This window comes from Ipomoea nil, unplaced genomic scaffold (genome assembly GCF_001879475.1).
Source record: "Ipomoea nil cultivar Tokyo-kokei standard unplaced genomic scaffold, Asagao_1.1 scaffold0873, whole genome shotgun sequence".
Taxonomy (NCBI): domain Eukaryota; kingdom Viridiplantae; phylum Streptophyta; class Magnoliopsida; order Solanales; family Convolvulaceae; genus Ipomoea; species Ipomoea nil.
In genome coordinates, this window is record NW_017617301.1 from 406,176 (window position 1) to 423,441 (window position 17,266).

At 39.6% G+C, this 17,266-nt stretch overlaps 3 protein-coding genes across 3 annotated transcripts; 2 read left to right on the plus strand and 1 right to left on the minus strand.

Moving 5' to 3' along the window:
* The first annotated feature begins 1,667 nt into the window (after nt 1-1,667).
* LOC109178898 (oligopeptide transporter 3) lies at nt 1,668-5,487 on the plus strand. Its single transcript, XM_019328449.1, has 6 exons — nt 1,668-2,211; nt 2,487-2,584; nt 3,223-3,792; nt 3,888-4,143; nt 4,236-4,418; nt 4,704-5,487. The coding sequence occupies exons 1-6, from the start codon at nt 1,720-1,722 to the stop codon at nt 5,319-5,321; spliced, it is 2,217 nt and encodes a 738-aa protein (XP_019183994.1). The 5' UTR covers nt 1,668-1,719; the 3' UTR covers nt 5,322-5,487.
* A 1,799-nt stretch (nt 5,488-7,286) lies between these two features.
* Nucleotides 7,287-10,871, minus strand: LOC109178823 (SNF1-related protein kinase regulatory subunit beta-2). The gene is made up of 4 exons (XM_019328376.1): nt 10,575-10,871; nt 9,636-9,814; nt 9,373-9,535; nt 7,287-8,050 (listed from the first exon to the last, which is right to left on the minus strand). The coding sequence occupies exons 1-4, from the start codon at nt 10,761-10,763 to the stop codon at nt 7,724-7,726; spliced, it is 858 nt and encodes a 285-aa protein (XP_019183921.1). The 5' UTR covers nt 10,764-10,871; the 3' UTR covers nt 7,287-7,723.
* Nucleotides 10,872-11,822: 951 nt separating this feature from the next.
* On the plus strand, nt 11,823-12,590 carry LOC109178834 (eukaryotic translation initiation factor 3 subunit F-like). The gene has a single exon (XM_019328388.1). The coding sequence runs from the start codon at nt 11,823-11,825 to the stop codon at nt 12,588-12,590; it is 768 nt and encodes a 255-aa protein (XP_019183933.1).
* Nucleotides 12,591-17,266: the final 4,676 nt, after the last annotated feature.

The window sequence follows — 17,266 nt, forward strand, 5'->3', positions numbered from 1 at the left end:
ATTATATAATTTTATTATCTATGTTTTAATTAGACATTTTTTATATAAAGAAAAAAAGATCAATCCAAATAAAAATGGTGGCACGTGCTGCTTTTTTCAAGCGTGTGAGGGTCGCGAGCCGTAATGCTTAGACACACTTTGACTCGAAAAGTTTACTAGGGGGCATGTGTTTCGGGTGTGGGGCCGTAAAATCTGGTTACATATCACCTTGTGGGTCCCGGATACTATTAACGATGAATTGACTTCGTTAGTAAATACGGGTGAGCACTGCGCCTCCGCGTTGCAGACTTGACGGTGATAGCCGTTAGGCGGTGCCACGGTGGACGAAAAACGCGAGTGTGCTTGTGTCGTGTTGCATGTAAACAGATTTGCGGGACCCGCGTTTCACAAACGTATTTTTGACAATCCATTTTTTCAACTGTACAAGGAAAGAAGAGTTAATGCAGCAAAATGCAAATATGCAATGCACTCTCCAATTGATTACTATGCCCAATTGGAACCTATGAGCACTAGTGACCACTCATTTAGAACGATAATCGGAATGCCATCAAAGTATAGAACATATACTACCTTGTAAAGAATTACCAGTATTAGTATTTTTTTAAAAAATGTAAAAAAATATATTTATTTGGTAATTGAAGAAATTTTTTTTTTGAGACATGAAAAACTAAAAAAAATAGAAAAAGAAAAAGAAAACAAACAATACACTTGCATTAAAGATAGTAATTTTGAAGATGGGGTTAATTTGCGATTTGTTCCGTTAAATTACATAGCAAAATAGGGATTTCAATAATTAATGAACCAATTTGAAAATTAATATTTTTTTTTGAAAATTTTTGTTATGTTTAACATTTTTTAAAAAAATTTTAAACGATAGAAAAAGAATTATATCACGATAAAATAGTAAATGTACATCTATTTTACACTTTTTTTTTTTTTTGAGAAAACATCTATTTTACCTTTTTTTGTTTTCATTTCTAAGATTTTTATTTGGATGAAAAAAAAATGTTTGTTTCATCTAAACTTTAGTTCATTTACAAGTTTTACTAGCATGATCAAGTTTCAGTATTAAGTTATGAATAAATTAAAGTTTATACAAAACAATAAACTTTCACGCAAGTAAAAATTTTAGAAATAGAAAAATAAATTCCACCAAAATTGATTATTTTTTTACCATTCAAAAAAAAAAAAAAAGGAAAACTATTCCACATAACGGCATAACAAAAATTTTAAATGTGTTAATTTCTGAATGTTATAGAAAATAATACATTTTCACGCAAGTGAAAATTTCAGAAATGAAAAACAAATTTCCCAAAATTGATTATTTTTCTACCATTAAAAAAAAAAGAAAAGGAAAACGTACTATTCCGCATAACAAAATTCCTAAATGTGTTAATTTCCAAATTGATAGTTTGACTATTGAAATTGAAATAATTTACAAAATGGTTTTTCGACTACAAAAAAAAAATTAATTTTCTCTAATTTAATAATTTTTGTAACGGAGTATCAAATTAAATTAGGTACAAATCGGATTATGATTTTTCAAAGTTAAAACTATTTTTGATTAATTTTTAAACTATACCCCACAAGCAATATAGACTATAGTGGTGTATGTATCTTCTCTATATCTCTATATAAGTACACAACTTGTTCGCTAACAACAAGAAATTATCACAGACAGTTCCAGCACAGTGACTCAGTGAGCATATAGTAGTTGAAATGTCCGGCCTCAACCCCGCCACCGCCGGCGAGAAGACAGCGCCGTCCGGGGGGAGATGTCCGGTGGAGGAGGTAGCCCTGGTGGTGCCGGAGACCGACGACCCCACACTCCCAGTCTTGACTTTCCGGGCGTGGTTTCTGGGCATAACCTCATGCATAATCTTGATCTTCCTCAACACTTTCTTCATATACAGGACCCAGCCGCTCTCCATCTCCGCCATCCTCATGCAGATTTCGGTGCTCCCCATCGGGAAATTCATGGCGGCGACGCTGCCGGAGAGGAAGTTCGCGCCGTTTGGGCGGTGGAGCTTTACTCTCAATCCGGGCCCCTTCAACATCAAGGAGCACGTGATTATCACTGTCATGGCTAATTGCGGCGTTTCCCCTGGCGGAGGTGATGCTTACTCCATTGGAGCTATTACTATAATGAAAGCTTATTATAAGCAGGCTTTGAGCTTCCTTTGTGGCCTTATTATTGTCTTGACCACTCAGGTATACTCTTTTCTATTTTTTTATTCCAATTTCTGTATATATTTTATTCAAAATCAATCCCTATCAAATATCTTATGATTAAATCAGATTTTATATATACTAGTGTTTTCCAGTCCAGTGTTACTCTCAAGAATATGAGTTTGTCTTATACTAGGAATAGGAGTGAAACGATAAACATACTAAATATAAAGAGTGTCAAATTTGGCAACTGTACATAATGAATTGTTGTTGTAAAATCTCAGTTTTTGAATGTTGTATGATTGGTGTTTATGCAGCTTATTGGGTATGGATGGGCTGGAGTGTTGAGGAGGTATCTTGTTGATCCGGTAGATATGTGGTGGCCTTCAAACCTTGCTCAAGTGTCTTTATTCAGGTCTGAATTGAATTTTCTCCCTAGCTATTTGGTATTAAACTGGTCTTATTTGATTTAATGGATTGCGGGCGGTTTAGCATAGAACCAACCGTGTAAGATCGAATAGGTGGGGCGTTGAAGTTACTCAAATCCGTGAGTTGAGTTTCTACTTTTTTGATTGATTGATTGGGGGTTTGGGGGTGGGACTACTTTTCCAACAACGAGAATCAAATTCTTTTCCAATTGTATGGGGGACTGGTGGGTTTCATTCATTGCACATACAAGTTGGTATGGAAGAACTTGATTTCTTCATTCTCTTGCCTAGTGGATGCTTTATTCTCCCACAAGAATTCTGTGGTCGTGAAAAGAGAATGAACAAAGTTCAATTCTTTGATATTTTACACAAAGATAAAAATAACATGCTTTTCTTTAATGGAAATGCAACCGAATTTTAACTATAGAGTTTAGAAACGTGCAATGTTATGGCCCGGGATATTAGGATCACGTCACAGGCCTAGAAACTTAAGAATGAAAAATGAAGCTTTTCTGGAGTGCTGCAACCACTATGGTTGTATCATTCAGGCAGGCCTTATTATTATTATTATTATTATTTTACTACTTGGCCTCGTATTTATTTTCTAATCTTTTGTGTTCATCAGAGCACTCCATGAAACGGAGGTGAAATCAAGCGGCATGACAAGGATGCGGTTTTTCCTTCTAGTTATGGGGGCAAGTTTCGTTTACTATACATTACCGGGTTACTTGTTTCCAATTTTGACCTTCTTCTCGTGGGTGTGCTGGGTGTGGCCTCGTAGTATTACAGCTCAGCAAATCGGCTCTTCTTACCATGGACTAGGCGTGGGTGGGTTCACACTCGATTGGGCTGGGATTTCAGCTTACCACGGGAGCCCTTTGGTGTCACCTTGGACCGCGATTCTGAATGTTGCTGTCGGTTTTGTTATGTTCATATACATAATCGTCCCTCTGTGCTACTGGAAATACAACACTTTTGATGCCCGAAAATTCCCTATATTCTCAAATCAACTCTTCACGTCCACTGGCCACAAATACGATACTTTTAAAGTCTTGACCCCTCAATTCGATTTGAACGTTCCTGCTTATGAGAGTTACAGCAAGCTCTACCTTAGCCCTCTTTTCGCCCTATCTATTGGATCGGGATTTGCAAGGTTTACAGCAACTTTGACACATGTCGCACTGTTCAATGGCAGGTTGGGTTCGTTTTATTGATGAATTTGTATTTATATAAATATAAACTAGTATTACAATATTAATGATTGAAAAATGGTTTTCTTCTCTTTGTTAGTGATATTTGGAAGCAAACGAGATCTGCTGCACAGAACGTCAAAATGGATATACACACGAAATTAATGAAGACTTACAAACAAGTTCCCGAATGGTGGTTCTTGATTTTACTGCTAGGAGCCACTTGCCTTTCTCTTCTTATGTGCTTTGTTTGGAAAGAAACGGTTCAGATTCCGTGGTGGGCATTACTCTTTGCGTTTGCTCTAGCTTTTGTCGTTTCTCTCCCTATAGGTGTTATTCAAGCAACAACAAACCAGGTAAAGAGAGACGTACTGAATTTTGCAATTATAATAAAAAAGACACTTAATTGTGTGGTGAATGAAGTTAATTAGTTTTCATTAATTTTCAGCAACCGGGGTATGACATCATTGCACAGTTCATCATTGGGTATATCCTTCCGGGAAAACCTATTGCTAACTTGCTTTTCAAAATTTACGGGAGAATCAGCACTATTCACACTCTCTCGTTCTTAGCTGACCTTAAACTCGGGCACTATATGAAAATTCCTCCACGCAGCATGTATGTAGCTCAGGTAATTAAGTATTCCCTTTGTCCCATTTTATCTGTCCTACTTACTATTCATTGGTCAAACCACATCTTTCTTCTTTGTTTATTTTCTTTAGTATTTTTTAAAATTTGAATTTTTTTTTTTGTGTTTAATAGTACTTTTAGTGTAGTTTCTAAATATATAAATTTTGTATACTAATGCTAAATTTAATATTATGAAAAATTGGATTAAAAATAACTTCAGTCAAGTCTCGTTAACCGAACCAGACACATAAAATGGCTCTTAATTACGGTCTCTATATTGTTTCAGCTGGTGGGAACACTCGTATCTGGTGTAGTCAACCTTGCGGTGTGCTGGTGGATGCTAGGTAGCATCGAAAACATTTGTGACACCGACGCACTTAGCCCCAACAGCCCATGGACGTGTCCCAAGTTCCGAGTCACTTTTGACGCGTCTGTGATCTGGGGACTAATCGGGCCAAAACGGCTGTTTGGACCGGGAGGGTTGTATAGGAACCTGGTTTGGCTATTCCTGATTGGAGCGGTGTTGCCCGTGCCTGTTTGGGTACTCAGCAAAATGTTCCCAGAAAAGAAATGGATTCCTCTGATCAACATTCCCGTCATCTCGTACGGGTTTGCGGGAATGCCGCCCGCAACTCCCACCAACATAGGTAGCTGGATTGTGACTGGGCTCATATTCAACTACTTTGTGTTCAAGTACAGGAAAGGGTGGTGGCAAAAGTACAATTACGTCCTCTCGGCTGCCCTCGATGCGGGTACGGCTTTCATGGCCGTGCTGCTGTTTTTCGCGTTACAGAACGAGCATAAAGAGTTGAAATGGTGGGGGTCGGAGCTCGACCACTGCCCTCTCGCATCTTGCCCAACGGCTCCTGGGATTGTGGTTGAAGGTTGCCCAGTTTTCAAGTAGGCAAGTAGCAGAGCAGCCATGTAAATTGTTTCATACAATTTCTTACATTGCATCTTATTAGGGTATTAGTGAATCTATTTGTTAAACACAATAATATATGCGCAACAGTTTTGGAATAACCACTTGGATTTTATATTCTGTGGCAACTTTGGTTTGCAAATTATTATTTTACCAATACAACAGCGTTTTTGAGCCTCTCTTGACTCTTAGTATTAGATATTCTGACTAATGCCAATTCCAAGCTCCCCTTGATAATAGATATTCTTTGAGTGTTTGGACCCTTCATTATGTGTTTGGACCCAACCTTGGTAATAGATATTCCTTGTGACTAGTGAATAGACCAAACATTATTAGATAACCATGGTACATACAACTGTGTGGACTATAAATAAAACGTACATTTAAAATGTTAAATAGACTACTGAATTTGTATAATTTGTGCAATTGAACTATCAAACAAAAATATGTGCAATTAGAACATTAAACCTGTAAAATATGTGCAAACAAAAATGTGCAATTAGAACATTAAACCTGTAAAAAATGTGCAATTATCATTTTTTACTTGTTGCTCCCAAGTTAAACAAGTTAAATTGATGACTTGACATTTAATATAATTAATTTTAATATGTTAATGCTTACATGGATGATTATGTGGCATTTAATATAATTGTGGGTTTTCTTGTAACCCCCCAAAAAAAGGACTAATAGCGTTTTTGAACCTCTCTTAGAGCATCTACATCAAAGGAGAATTTGGGGAGCATGCACAACTTTTAAGAAATATAGAACTTACATGGAGGAGAGAGGTATATGTGAGAGAAAATTGGGTTGCTCCTGCAAAGAGTTGGAATAATTCAGAATTTGTGGGACCCACCACAATTTATACCAATCGAGGCTGTCACCATTGTGCCCAGCGGACGCGTGCAGTCGCGTCAGGACAATCATAAAGTATTATTATTTTTTTTATTTTAAAATTCAGTTTTCCTTTTTTTTTTTTTTTTTTTTTTTTTTTTCTCTTCCCTCACATCTTATCTTCCCTAATCACTTACATTCTCCTTCTAATATTCCCAACTGATAATGATGCTCTTAGTATTATATATTTTGACTAATGGCAATCCAAGGCAAATTATACTGTGGACCGTGGTCCAGGCATTAAATATGCATTGCAGTTTCATTTCAACACAACTACAATATCATTTTGATATAACTACAATTTTGCTTGACAATATACACTTAAATATGTGAAATTGTTATTTAGTTTCATTTTGTATACACTGCAGTTTCATTTCAACACAACTACAGTTTCATTTCAATTCAATTGCAGTTTCAGTTGATAATATAAAAATAATATGTGAGACATTGTCAGTTTAAATACATTATAGTGTGTCGTTTTGGACCATAGTCTATAAAGCTTTGTGGACCACGGTCGACATTATAATTGGTGCAATTCCAAGCTCCCCTTGATAATAGATATTCTTTTGAGTAATGATCACACACTTTCTTTTCGGACCCTTCATTATGTGTTTGGACCCAACCTTGGTAATATATATTCCTTGTGACTAGTGAATAGAATAAACATTATTACATGAACCATAGTCCATACAATTGTATGGATATAAATAAAAAATTCATTTTTAATATATTAAAAGTATATTATTTGTATATAAAAGGTATATTATTTGAGTATTAAAAATAAATTATTTTATATACTATCAAATAATCTACATTCAGTATAAAAATAATGTATTTTTAATATATTAAAAATGTAATTTATATTCATAGTCACACAACTATGCAGACCATGATCCACATAATAATTTACCTGAATGACTCAATCTATCGTAACAAAAGGAACTTTTTTTTTTTTTTTAATTGTAAACCATGCAAAATGAATTTTGCTTGAATTTTCAGGGTAAAATACTCTTTCCAAGCAATAAGGAATAGAAATTGCAGTATGGATTAAAGCCCTGAGAAAATGTTATTTTATGTACATTTTTTCTTCCACCAAAAGACACATTATCAAGTAAGAACTTAGTATCAGATTCCCATGCAAATGGTTCAAGACACAAACATGGACCAAGTGTTTTCTTTATAATATGCTTGAAAGCAACATTTTTGACTTGGAAATGAAAAAAAAAAAAGTCAAAAAAAAAAAAAAAAAAGTGCCACCATTCAAGATACCACATCTAAAGAGAAATAGAGCGTGGGATAGGGGCAACATGAATGCACAAAGGGTAAATGCACCTCGCTATCAGGCATTTGAATGCTGAATGGAATTTCAACAAATTTTGCTTTTTTTTTTTATCTTTTTTTTTTTTTTTCCCAGTGTTGTTGCCAGCCAGTAGTAGTAGTAGTGTGACAATTGCAGATGATGATGGATCGATCGAAGCTGAGGCTCGGGATTCTCATCTCTCTATGGACTTGTACAGCACCACGGTGACGTATTTGGAGAGGAACCTATGAGTAGAACCGAGTGCAACCACTGACGGGGTGCTTCTACCCCTCTGCATGTAGAGATGATTAAGCACAACGTGCTGAGGCCTCGAGAACGGAGGCGGGATTTCTGAATGAGATGATGGAACATTAAGCAAGGTTAACTGAAGATGGGGAGGTACTAAAGGCGGCTCCTTGGCATAGTCCTCGGCTCCAAGTTGGAGGCTGCTGTAACTTGAATCCGGGGATAGAGGAGGCTCAAAGCCAGAGATGCTCTGAATGTCTTCCGGAACATACTCCTGCACCAGCATACACTTCAGTAAGCACCATATCGTTTATAAAAATTAAAACAACACAATACCCATTCACACATCATCGGCAGGCCGGCCTTCATACCAAACAAATCTGGATGGCAGGGGATTACTCTAAGAAAATATAAAAAGTATAAATCCAATTCAAGAATTATCCATGTTTTCTTACTGAAGACCAAACTTGTCATTAGCAAACTAGTATGGTATGGAGTAGATATTTATTCCGGCATAAGGATAACCATGGTTGCAATAGGCGCTAGTCGGGCAGCGCCTAGGCGGGCGCCAAAATAATACTGGCAGACTTGCAGTTTGACAATTTTAATGATGTTGTTTTCAACATTCAATCAAATAACATATCCAAATAAATAAAATAATGACAATTCATAAGTCATAACATCAAAACAATATTAAAAAATAAAAATACTCAAATACTTCAATCATCCAAAGATTCAAAGTATCAAACTAGTCTACGGATGGCTGGACCAGACGACATCGGTCAAAATTGACCGACTCGGCCGATTTTGACCAATTTCAGCCGATTTTGACTGATTTCGCCGCCTAGCCGGCCGGCCGATTTTTGGGCGCCTCACAGTGAAAGCAGAATGGCCTAGGGGCGCCTAGGCGCCGCCTAGGCCGATTTTTACAACACTGAGGATAACAACTACAAACAAAAGTTTGGAGAAAAATGCTGTGCCAAAAAGGATCAATCAGTTTGTGCACAATCCCACCCCCTCTAAACAAAGGGGAGGGGGGGGGGGGGGTGGGGAATGAAAAAATATCATTTATGTAGTTAGCCCAAAAAAGAAATATAATCAACAAATAAATGGCTCTTCACTGACTTTCAATCTCACATAGTCGCATGCAAACCAACCATCACTTCCACTACAACACAAAATAATCTTCACAACAGAAAGCAGAACCAGTTATTTCTGCTACCAATATACCAACACACATTCAGTAATACTATATGTTTTATACGTAACGTGCAAACTTAGTACCAGTTTTGCTGTAGACTAACAGTCTGAGGATAAATGTAATATCAACTGGTAAACCATTACCTTAAGTTTACGAAAAAACAAAAACCCAACAACAACAACAAAACATGACATTAGACTAACAGATGCATTGATGGGAAGAAGGTATCTGCAGATTTTAACAGCAGAATAGCATAATATTGAACTGAGCAAAATCAATACCTTTTCTTGATTAGAAACAACTACAAAGATTTGGAAACGGATATTGACCATTAACTCTATCAGAAATCTCAAGTTCCATTCCATTCCAAAAAAAAAAAAAAGAAAAAAATTTACCTGCAAATCCAAGACATTGTAATAATTTCCAGCTTCATCAGTGATCCACGCGACATCAGGGGAATACCTCCATTGTCCATCAACTATAAACCTATACTGATAAACTCCTGAAGGGAGCACTTTCATAATGGTGAAATCTTTTCCTGACCTCTGCAAAGGCTTCCTGATAAAAGAGTTTCTAGAGATCTAAGTCCCTTGCAAACATCAAGTGTCAGATCCAAATGAAAATAAATGAGGAAATAGATTGACACACACATATATACCTTGTTTTCCAATCATCCCATGACCCCTCCACAGAAACTTCCTTGCCACCATGGCCCCAGATTATCACTGTCGGAACCCTTTGCTCATCATACATGTCATCATATCCAGATGCAGTTTGCATCCATGGAGGGTTTGGGATGTGCAACTCATCAGGTCTTTGTAGAGGAACCACTGGCATCTAAAGCAACCAATTGCCAAAACCAGAATGCACAGCATCAATCTTTTGCATTATCATTTTATATTCAAGCAATTGATCCTTAGTTTAAAATTTCAAATTTTGATTAGCTGAACTATATCAAAGGGGTTAATGAAATTTGAAATTTCGGCATACTCACCTCTTCTAAACTGGCTAGCTAAACATAGTTGAGGATTAACATCAAGCCAATACCCCTATGAAAGATCAACTACAGTACTTACTTGATATAAAGATAGAAGAAGAAGGTGAATGATTGTGCATAGTCCAATACAGACTTCAAATTATATCATACACAGTCAAAATTTCACTGGATTTCATCAGAAATTCCCTAATTCATTCCAAAACCGAAACAAAAATAAATTCATAAATTTCACTTTTTCTAATTCCAACCATTTCTAGTTTTTCACTCGACTAATCCAACAACTTCAAATTACAGACTTGTATCATTTTTCTTTCCCAGATCTAACCCAAGTTCTAACCACTCCGGCGTAAAATTCAAAAATTACTGTACAGCAAAACGGTTGAAAAATACGAAGTAGTATTTACACTAATTCTTTACAAATCCCATTTCAAAACCTTCTACCCGTAAACAAATTCATCAAAAACTTTGTAATTTTACATCTAATTCCCAAAGAAAAAGGCTATTTTACTTTATTAAACACTGATTTCAAACGAAAAATTACTGCAATTATATACATATAATAAACATCCCGTATAAAAAAATAGTTTTACATTAACAGACCTGAGGTCGGAACATCAAAGGGGAACGAGAAGCCCTAGGGCTGGAAGGTGGAGACTGACCCATGAACTCACCATCCATCTGCGCACTATCCGGCGCCTCACCGCCACCGCCGGCGGCGCCACTCTCTTCAGCTCTGGACGGGCTGTTGCCACCACCGCCATCTTCTTCTCTCCCATTAACATTCCCCATTTTTATTCAGCACGAAAAAGCGACTCGCCTTAGAATCTAAACAATCAGATTCCTTCTTGTTGTATATATATAAATATATACTATACAGCATACAGTATTACATATACTTCTCCGTCTCATTTAATAATGACATCAGACCAATATATAGAGAGATATCGAAAAAGTAACTTTTGTTAATAGATTTTGATCAGATCAAAATAAACAAAAAGATGTTTAATCAGATCAAAACCTGTTTTATGTAAATTATATGACTTCTACACCGAGCTTGATTAAATCAAAGGTTAATAAGAATCAAACTCGTGATTATATAAAAATTATGTTCCATTTATTTGACCAATCATTTCTTTTATTAAATTTAAATAGAATAATATAAATAAAACAACAATGACAAAAATTTCAATAGTTATTGTGTGGATCACAGTCTAAAAATGATATCGTTAACACAATTTTTTGTTAGTAACATACATTTTTATAACTCATAATGTACATTATTCTAAAGCATAATATACATTATATGATCTTGAACAACGAGCTTGATTAAACGGTTAATAAGAATCAAACTTATGATTATTGAAAATTATGTTTCATCTATTTGATCAATCATTTCTTATATTAAACTTAATTGGATAAGTAAATAAAAAAAACAATGACAAAAACTTCAATAGTTATTGTGTGGACTATAATATAAAAAAAACGTCATTTAGCATAATTTTTTTTTCACGCGGTCCACTGCAACATGCATTTTTTTATAATTCATAATGCACATTATTCTAAAGCATAATATATATTATATGATCTTGAACAACGGGGTTGATCAAAAGGTTAATAAGATCAAACTCGTGATTATATGAAAATTATGTTCCATTTGTTAGGACTTGTATTTATGGTACACTAGAATTCTATTCTTGTATGTGTTAGACTAGGACTCTAGTCTTACTTCCTTGCTTATATATCCTTTGTATTGTGTCTGATTATGATGATTAATATACAACTACATTCATCTGGTATCAAGAGACCCGGGTTCTTTATTATTCTTTTCCTTTTTTTTTTTTTTTCCCGATGGATCAGCAAGCTAGTAACGCCGCTGTCTCTTCCGAACGAACTGTTTCGGTGAAGCTCACGTCCCGGAACTATTTGTTCTGGCGGACTCAATTGGTGCCTTTTCTCAGTGGTCAAGGTTTGTTTGGCTTCGTTGATGGCACGTATCCCTGTCCTTCTGTCGCTCCCGCTGTCGCTGTTTCTCCTGGTGCTACCGTGGTCGAATCTGTTGTGCCCGATCCATCAGTTGCTCGTGCGGCATGGTTGCAGCAAGACCAAGCAGTCCTTTCAAAGCTAATCTCTTCTCTCTCTAAGGAGGTTATGCATCATGCGGTAGGTCGGACGACGTCTCGGCAGGTTTGGACGGCGATTGAGCGTGCTCTTGGTTCGACCACTCGTGCCCGTATTCTTCGTTTGCTTGGACAATTGCAGAATCTTCGGCAAGGGACTGAGTCCGTGGCCGACTACCTTGGTCGTGCGCAGGTCATAGTCGAGGACTTAGCCTTGGGCGGTCGCCATGTTTCGTTGGATGACAAGAATTTGTATGTTTTCCGTGGATTGCGCTCGGAGTATCGGCCTCTTGCAGCGACTCTGACGACGGGTGAGCCGGTCTCTCTTACTGAACTCGCGGATTTTTTGGTCGCGCACGAGTTTATATGTGCGGATGATGGTGCTGTCGGAGGGCCTTCTGGTCCGGCAGCGATGGCTGTACAGCGTGGCGGCAGGTCTGGTGGCCGAAATGGTCGGGGTGGCCGTGGCCGTGGGCAGCGTGGCCGCGGTCGTGGTTAGAATCGCGGTGGTGGTGGCCGCTCGTATGTTCCGCGGTGTCAGTTGTGTAATGCCCAGGGACACACTGCCCATACATGTTTTCTGCGTTATGCTCATGATCCGGCTCCTCAGGCTCATATGGCTTTTCAGACTGGTGATACTGATTCTGCGGGTCCTCATGATTGGTTCCCCGACACCGGTGCTACGGATCACGCCACCCCGGATGCCTCGGTGATGTCCTCTATGGCTGAGTATACTGGCCCGGACACTCTCCGTGTTGGAAACGGTGCAGGTTTGCCTATTTCTGGTCTTGGTCATGCTTCGTTAACCACTGCGTCTCGTTCGTTTAATCTATCTAATGTCTTACATGTTCCCTCTCTTTCTGCGTTATTATTGTCTGTTCGTAAGTTTGCCACCGATAATAATGTCTTTTTCGAATTTCACCCTGATGTTTTCTTTGTGAAGGATCCTTCAATCAAGGCGGTCCTGTATGAAGGCCGCACCTCTGGTGGGTCTGTATATGTGGCCAATGTCGCCTTCCGCGTCTGCTGCGTTCTTTGCGTCTCGGGCATTTCCTTTGGTTTGGCACAAGCGTCTTGGACATCCACACCATCGCGTCTTGGGTCAAGTATTGAAGTCTTGTCCTGTTAGTTCGTCTGTTAAAAGTATTAGTTCGTCTTTGTGTTCGCCTTGTCAGCTTGGGAAGTCCTCTCGATTTCCCTTGCCTCGTGTTAGTTCGTCGAGTCGTCATGTACTTGATTTGATTTATACCGATATATGGGGCCCTGCGCCTGTTACATCTGTTAGTGGTTATCGATATTTTGTTTTATTCGTTGATGACTTCTCTCGCTTCACTTGGTTGTTTCCTATGCGTGCAAAAACGGACTTATATGATATTTTTGCTCGTTTTCGTCTTATGGTTGAGCGGTCCTTTTCCTGCAAAATTAAGTGTCTACAATCGGATTTAGGGGGAGAGTATAAAAAAATTACATACTACTCTCACTAGTCTTGGTATTGTTCATCGTCAATCCTGTGCCTATACGCATGAGCAGAATGGCCGGGTTGAACGAAAACATCGTCATGTCGTTGAGACTGGCCTTGCTTTAATGGCTCAAGCTTCTGTTCCCATTCGGTTTTGGGAGTATGCTTTTGAGGTCGCCGTTTATCTTATTAATAGGTTGCCTACGTCTGTTCTGGGGAATTCTAGTCCGTATCAATTGCTATATCGCTCTACTCCCTCCTATTCATTTTTGCGAGTCTTCGGATGTCTTTGTTTTCCATTACTACGCCCGTATAATAAAAATAAACTTGAGTATCGATCGGCTCCCTGTGTGTTTTTAGGGTATCCTGATTCTTTTCGTGGTTATCGTTGCATGAATCTTGCCACTAATAAGGTTTTTGTTTGCCGACACGTGAGATTTGATGAATCTGTGTTCCCTTTTGTCTCTGCTTCTGCTCCGCAGGTTCTGCCCTCTGAGAATGCATCTGATCCGTGGTCTGTGGCTCCTGTGCGTATTGCCTCCTGTTTGCCGTCATTATCTGTTACGGCGGCTCCACGTGCAGCTCAGGAGACGGGTGTTGTGCCTGATTTGCGGCAAGCAGCGCCTCTGCATGCTGCTGCTCCATCCAGTGCAGCAGTGTAACACCCCTGATTTTTAAGACATTTAAAACTTATAAAATACAGGTATTATCTCATTAAATCGCAAAACATAATACAAGTGTACGGGGTGCTATGCCACACCTGAGCTGGAGAACCCAGGTGCACAGGCTAACTAACTAATATCCTCAATAATGTAAATGCATAATATGGCACGCAGGCCGAAAGGGAGCTAACTACTTCTACGTTCCGAGTACTAGCGCTCTCCAGTGACTTATTCTTCTGTGCCTGAAAGCCAAATATATCTGTTCAGCGAGAGATGCTGGTAACCCACTCCAACGCGTTGAAATACAATACATATAGAGATATATATATAGATATACGAAAAGTCATTTCGAAGCATGAAGATATATCCTAAGAGACTCTAGCTTTCAAATCAGGGAACCGACTCGACAAATAGGGGTACACACAGTCTACAGTCATAACCAAGCATATACAATTCTCACATAGGAAACAGTCATAGATAAGCACAACCAATAATCACAATTAAGCATTACTAGCAAGAGCTCTATGGTCACGTTTCCATAACAGTCATATCATCAATCCCTTGCATCTCATCGTATAGCACACTTTGTTGGCGCCACAGGACCAATCGCATGCCCATACATGAGGGTCAGCGCATATAGCTCTGACACGGCCCCGCAGCACCCTGCCCCGTCTCACACTACGGAGGGGTCGATCGCAACCGATCGATGAGCCGCAGCTCATCATAATGTTTGATCGCAACCAAACAGTGGACCGCAGCCCAAGAGAGTGTGATATCTGACTGTAGCCAGGAATTCCCATCTGACTACAGCCAGCCTCTGAACCGCAGCTCAGGAAAGATGTCACCTGATTGCAGCCAGGAATTCCCATCTGACTACAACCAGCTTCTGGACCGCAGCCCAGGATACCGTCATCCGACTACAGCCAGGAATTCCCATCTGACCATAGCCGGCTTCTGAACCGCAGCTCAGGATAACCAATCCGATCGCAACCGAATTGGGGTAACACGCACACATAACACATAGCAAGCACATGCAACCCACATTACACATTAGGAAGGGGGATAAAGCGTATAACAACCTTATGCGTGATCCATCACGTACTAAGAATAGTCCTAAGGGGTTCATACTTCTTCCACCTAAGTCAACAGGATACCAATTCAACTAGCATGCAATATAATAGACTCATAAACCTACGAACGGTACCCGAAATATCAAACTAGACATAGGCACGACAAACGGGGTCCGTTGGGACACCACGGGGATTGGGGAAACATCAAACGGGGAAGCCGGGGTCCCGAGGGGGAACAAATTCCAGCGGGTAGCCGGTGGGTGGGGGTCCACCCGCCGGCTGCCCGCCGGCCAACACTGTTCCGGGCAGCGGGTGCCCGACGGGCAGCTGCCCGCCCGCCGGCTGCTCGCTGCCAGGACTGCCCGAAGTTGCCACGGGTAGGTGGCGGGTCCCCTACCCCCACCTACCCCCCACTGACTCTTTTCATCACTTTTCGCCCCGGGAACCGATGTGGAACCCGAAACCATGCTTAGACACTTTTCAACGTAATTAACGACAACACGTAGACAATTAACGGATCAAATACGATAAACGAACGGCACATAACCTATCATGCTTTTCTAATCATAATCAACACCCAAACATGCGATTTCCCCACCCGATAATCCAAGAATAATATCATACGATACAACCTAGGGTTCTAATCACTTTTATATCAACAAGAATACAATTCGTCTCCTAATTGCAAGATTCGGTAGGAACAACACATAATCATCAAGGATACAATAAATCATCAAAAACATCATAATCATCAAGAACAACACATAATCATCAAGGATCCCGAATTAATCATCAAGAATATCATCATTATCAAGAAACTCCCAATTATCAAGATTCCCCATGGAATCATCAAATCAACATCAATAATAATCATCATAATTTCGCCATTCACAATAATATGGGGGAAACCATAAGGGGGAATCATAGCTATGAAAATAGGTTTTGTTGAGACATGCGTTACCTCTTAGCCTTAATTAATTCCTTGGCTATGAAGGATCTTTCTTTAAGCTTTCTTGCTTTCTTGATTTCTTCTAAGGGAATTCTTGGAGCTCTCTTGGAGTGATGGGGCGTCTAGGCGTGTGGGAGGGGGTTTTAGGTGCTCCCTAAGTTCCCTATTTATAGATCCAAGGGTTTATTTAGAGTTTATTCCTATTGGGTTTAGGGGTTGGGTTTATATAATTGGGCCCATGGGCTATGGTGGTCTTTTTCCTTAATTAACCATTATAATTTATTCTTTCTCCTGGGTTATTAATTAATTAATTAATTAATCAGTTGGTTTTAGGGTCCGTAACACGGGGTGTTACACTCTCCCCCCCTTAACAGAAAGCTTCGTCCCCGAAGCTTGGCCCTGGGTGACAAAAAGAAAGGAAAGTTTTCCCTTAGTTACCTGGAGTGAACAGCTCGGGGTACCGCTCCTTCATTGTGTCTTTAAGTTCCCATGTGGCTTCCTCGGTCCCGTGGTTGGTCCAGAGAACCTTTACCATTTCCACGACTCGGTTCCGGGTTTTTCTTGTTTTGGTGTCCAGGATTCTTACGGGTTTCTCTTCGTATACTAGGGACTCGTCGAGGTCCACGGTCTCGTGTTGGAGTACGTGGCTTGGATCGTGTATGTATTTCTTTAGCTGAGATACGTGGAACACGTTGTGTACTCGTTCTAGCTCGGCGGGTAAGGCGAGACGGTAGGCCAAGTCTCCGATTCTCTCCACGATTTCGTACGGGCCGATGAACCGGGGGCTGAGTTTTCCTTTCCTCCCGAACCTCATCACCCCTCGAGTGGGCGAGATCCTTAGCCAGATCTTGTCCCCGAGGCTGAATTCGGCTCGCTTCCTTTTTAGGTCGGCGTACGACTTCTGGCGGTCTTGGGCGGCCTTCATCCTTTCCTGGATGCGTTTGACCTTAGCTATGGTGTCTTGTAGGTATTGGGGGCCCAGTGTTACTGGGTTGACCATATCTTCCCAGCATAATGGGGTTCTACATCTCTGAC

What these genes read in the sequence shown, in the direction of transcription:
- LOC109178898 (XM_019328449.1), top strand. Translation starts at nt 1,720, where the DNA reads ATGTCCGGCCTCAACCCCGCCACCGCCGGCGAGAAGACAGCGCCGTCC. An exon ending in TTATTGTCTTGACCACTCAG is followed by an intron (nt 2,212 to 2,486) that starts GTATACTCTTTT and finishes GTGTTTATGCAG; the next exon opens with CTTATTGGGTATGGATGGGC. An exon ending in TTCAAGCAACAACAAACCAG is followed by an intron (nt 4,144 to 4,235) that starts GTAAAGAGAGAC and finishes ATTAATTTTCAG; the next exon opens with CAACCGGGGTATGACATCAT.
- LOC109178823 (XM_019328376.1), bottom strand. Translation starts at nt 10,763, where the DNA reads ATGGGGAATGTTAATGGGAGAGAAGAAGATGGCGGTGGTGGCAACAGC. An exon ending in CTTTGATGTTCCGACCTCAG is followed by an intron (nt 9,815 to 10,574) that starts GTCTGTTAATGT and finishes TGGTTGCTTTAG; the next exon opens with ATGCCAGTGGTTCCTCTACA. An exon ending in ACAATGTCTTGGATTTGCAG is followed by an intron (nt 8,051 to 9,372) that starts GTAAATTTTTTT and finishes ATGCTGGTGCAG; the next exon opens with GAGTATGTTCCGGAAGACAT.
- LOC109178834 (XM_019328388.1), top strand. Translation starts at nt 11,823, where the DNA reads ATGGATCAGCAAGCTAGTAACGCCGCTGTCTCTTCCGAACGAACTGTT.